This window comes from Carassius carassius, unplaced genomic scaffold (genome assembly GCF_963082965.1).
Source record: "Carassius carassius unplaced genomic scaffold, fCarCar2.1 SCAFFOLD_84, whole genome shotgun sequence".
Taxonomy (NCBI): Eukaryota; Metazoa; Chordata; class Actinopteri; order Cypriniformes; family Cyprinidae; genus Carassius; species Carassius carassius.
In genome coordinates, this window is record NW_026775170.1 from 165,001 (window position 1) to 168,651 (window position 3,651).

At 50.6% G+C, this 3,651-nt stretch overlaps 1 protein-coding gene across 1 annotated transcript in view; it reads right to left on the minus strand.

The window, feature by feature from the left end:
• The window catches only part of zbtb45 (zinc finger and BTB domain containing 45), a 4,208-nt gene extending 912 nt beyond the window's left edge, over positions 1 to 3,296 (minus strand). The window contains exons 1-5 of the mRNA XM_059547534.1: positions 3,144 to 3,296; positions 1,284 to 2,218; positions 1,088 to 1,198; positions 78 to 224; positions 1 to 2 (exon numbers count right to left, since the gene is read on the minus strand). The exon at positions 1 to 2 is cut by the window's left edge and continues 260 nt beyond it. Of these exons, the coding sequence (XP_059403517.1) occupies positions 1 to 2; positions 78 to 224; positions 1,088 to 1,198; positions 1,284 to 2,204 (1,181 nt within the window). The 5' untranslated portion in view covers positions 2,205 to 2,218; positions 3,144 to 3,296. The remainder of the gene's footprint in view (positions 3 to 77; positions 225 to 1,087; positions 1,199 to 1,283; positions 2,219 to 3,143) is intronic.
• Between the last annotated feature and the right edge of the window lie 355 nt (positions 3,297 to 3,651).

A 3,651-nucleotide genomic window follows, 5' to 3' on the forward strand; every position in this document is an offset into this window, starting at 1 on the left:
ATCTGAGGACACAGACAGACAGATGTTAACAGATGGCAGTGTCGCGCTCCTCTCGACTGTGACGAGGTGCGTCAGACCTGGCTGTTGAGGTTCTGGGAGCCCGGCGCTGGAGGAGAGAGGGGTTTGTTACCCCGACCGCGAGGGTTTGAGCCCAGAGACGCCTGCGGATCCGCCTGAGACCAGAAACCGCTCGAGAACACGGCCGAGTCCTCGTAGAACCCCCCCTGAAACACACATTCTGACAATTTATTCAAGTCCACTTAAAAGAAGGACATAAATATTATAGATGCAGAAATAAAGGTCATTAACCAGTGACATACAGCAGGTTTTCACAATATTAGGTGCACACACACACACACACACACGTGTGGGAAAGAAACAGAGCGTATCAGTTACTGTTGTATACCGTATATTTCTGACTATAAGTCGCACCTAAGTATAAGTCGCATCAGGCCAAAAATACGCCATGACGAGGAAAAATACATATATAAGTCGCACTGGACTAAGTCGCATTTAGATCGAAGAACCAAGAGAAACATGACCGTCTCCAGCGAGAGATATATAATATTTCCATTAACAGTTTTCAGTTGTTTTCAGTGTAGACTACAGGAGCACTGAGCAGCATAGAGCGCCCTCTCTCGCTGGAGACGGTCATGTTTCTCTTGGTTCATGTCAAACTAATTTTGATAAATAAGTCGCACCTGACTATAAGTCGCAGGACCAGCCAAACTATGAAAAACAGTGTGACTTACAGTCCGGAGAATACAGTATACGGCGTCATCAAGTGTGTTTTTGGTTGTGATGGAAAGAGAAGCTTGTTCAGCTTCCCAGATGTGTTTGTTTGTTCCCGCTCTTCAGTGACGAATGTTTTATAACACATTCAGTGAAGGCTCTTTCACACTAGCACTGGTGCACACCTGGGTTCAGCTGACGGCAGAGTTCGCTTCGGCTCGTTTGGATGATGGGAACGCAACCTTACCAAATCTCAGAAGTGCACCTCTATTAATGATGTATTATTTGATGTAATGTGTGTGTGTTTGACTCAGTTTCCTGACACGCCGGAAGCTGAGAGCGGTGTTGTCTTTACCTGTGTGTAGGTGTGTTGATGCGATGGGTTTCCTCTCTCATCCATCTCAAACAGAGCGTCCCCGTCCTGCACGCCCTCGTTCTTCACCACCACCTGCTCTCCACCCAGCACCTGAACACAGTCAGCAACACCCCCCAGATACAGTGTGTGAACCCCACAACAGAGCAGACGAGTCAACAGTGCTGTGTTTCGTCACCTGCAGTCTCAGCGGCTGTCTCTGTTTGCGTGTGTGCGCCGTCTGTCTGTCTCTGTCCCCATCTCTCTCGTCGTCTTCACTGAACCGCTCCACCAGCTCCAGACCCAAGCCGCTCGGGGATCCCATGTGACAGCGCTCATTGGCGGCGATGTTCTGCGCGCTCACATTCGCACCGCGCTCCGGGTTCAGCATGTAGTTGATCTCCTGTGAGCAGCTGGTGGCCCCGCCCCCTGCCACACCCAGACCCTCCCCTCTACACATGGCCACGCCCCCTACCACACTCAGACCTTCCCCTCTACACATGGCACCGCCTCCCACCTCACCAAGGGGCATCAGTGAGCCGGCCCCGCCCCCCTCCAAGCCGCCGCCCTCTCCCTGAGCTCCGCCCCCCAGTGCAGCGGGCATGTCTGAGCCGCAGTCTCCGCCCATGCTGTACGTGAAGCCCTGCAGCGCCACGTTCTCCTGGTCCTTCCCCTCTCCGCCCTCCTCTTGTTTGGGCAGTGCGCTCCCCAGCGGCCCCACGGCTCCAGCCACAGCGGCGCGTCTCTGAGAGATGATCTGTGTGCACTCGTCGATGACGGTCTTGATCTGCAGGATGGAGGCGGCGGTGAGGATGCAGAGCGCCTGTGAGTGGAGCACCACCAGCGAGCCGCTGTACATGAAGTCCACCAGCTGCTTGACCGTCTCTGCAGGAACCAGCGGCGGCACAGAGATCTCCGAGTGACCCAGCAGCAGCTTGTCCTGGAAGAAGGGGCTGCCGGCCGCCAGCACACAGGCGTGAGCGCGCAGAGACGCGTCGTGGATGCGCACCGTCACGTCACAGAACAGACCTTTACGCCTCTGAGACCTCAGCGCCTCCAGCACAGACTGACTGGAGTTATGAAGGTGGATGTAGTGGACGGCCTCCGAACCTGACGCCATGACCCCACTGGACACTGTAGACACACACACACACACAGAGAGAGAGAGAGAGAGAGAGAGAGAGAGAGAGAGAGAGAGAGAGAGAGAGAGAGAGAGAGAGAGAGAGAAAGACACACACACACACACACACAGAGAGAGAGAGAGAGAGAGAGAGAGAGAAAGACACAGACACACACACACACACACACACACAGAGAGAGAGAGAGAGAGAGAGAGAGAGAGAGAAAGACACAGACACACACACACACACACACACACAGAGAGAGAGAGAGAGAGAGAGAGAGAGAAAGACACAGACACACACACACAGAGAGAGAGAGAGAGAGAGAGAGAAAGACACAGACACACACACACACACAGAGAGAGAGAGAGAGAGAGAGAGAGAGAAAGACACAGACACAGACACACACACACACACACACACACACAGAGAGAGAGAGAGAGAGAAAGACACAGACACACACACACACAGAGAGAGAGAGAGAGATAGAGAGAGAGAGAGAGAGAGAGAGAGAGAGAGAGAGAGAAAGACACAGACACACACACACACACACACACACACACACACACACACACACACACAGAGAGAGAGAGAGAGAGAGAGAGAGAGAGAAAGACACAGACACACACACACACAGAGAGAGAGAGAGAGAAAGACACAGACACACACACACACACACACACACAGAGAGAGAGAGAGAGAGAGAGAGAGAGAGAAAGACACACACACAGACACACACACACACGCACGCACACAGGGAGAGAGAGAGAGTATAATTTAACTCTTAATCTCATGATCAACTCTAACTCCGTGTCTAGTGTTTGTCACATTAATGCACACTGTATGAAGCAGAATGCATCATTAAGCTCATTCGTGCTCGATATGTTTATTATTCACTCTGACATCTACAGTGCTGCTGTGTGCGGTCACGCGCTCACCTGCAGATGAGTTTAAAGTGCTCGTGCTCGCGGCTGCGCGATCATTCCTGCTCTAATATCGATCTCGGGTTAATCTGACAAGATTCTGCGATCCGCCGAAGCAGCTCTCGCTCACGGGCCTGACATCCGCTGACCACGCGTCACAATAAGAGCCCGGAACTTCATGCAGCAGCTTGTCAAAATAAAAGGCACAAACAGCACACAATCTGTCGAAAGACTGTATAAAAACAGGTCGAAACACTAGTAATTTCTGATTGTTTTTTTTTTTTAACGTAAAGACCTGTTTGTTTGTTTTCACACAGATTTTACAAATAAAAAAATTCATCTTTATAATAATACCTGTATAATATAAATATTATATTAACATTTATCCGCACTGATCCGGGATGTGTGTGTTCGCTTGGATGGGTGAAATACAGAGCACAAACACTTCCCACTTCTCTTCTTAAATTACAATAAAACCATTTGCAAATACTTGCAAAAACGTTCATAATCATCAAAATACAGA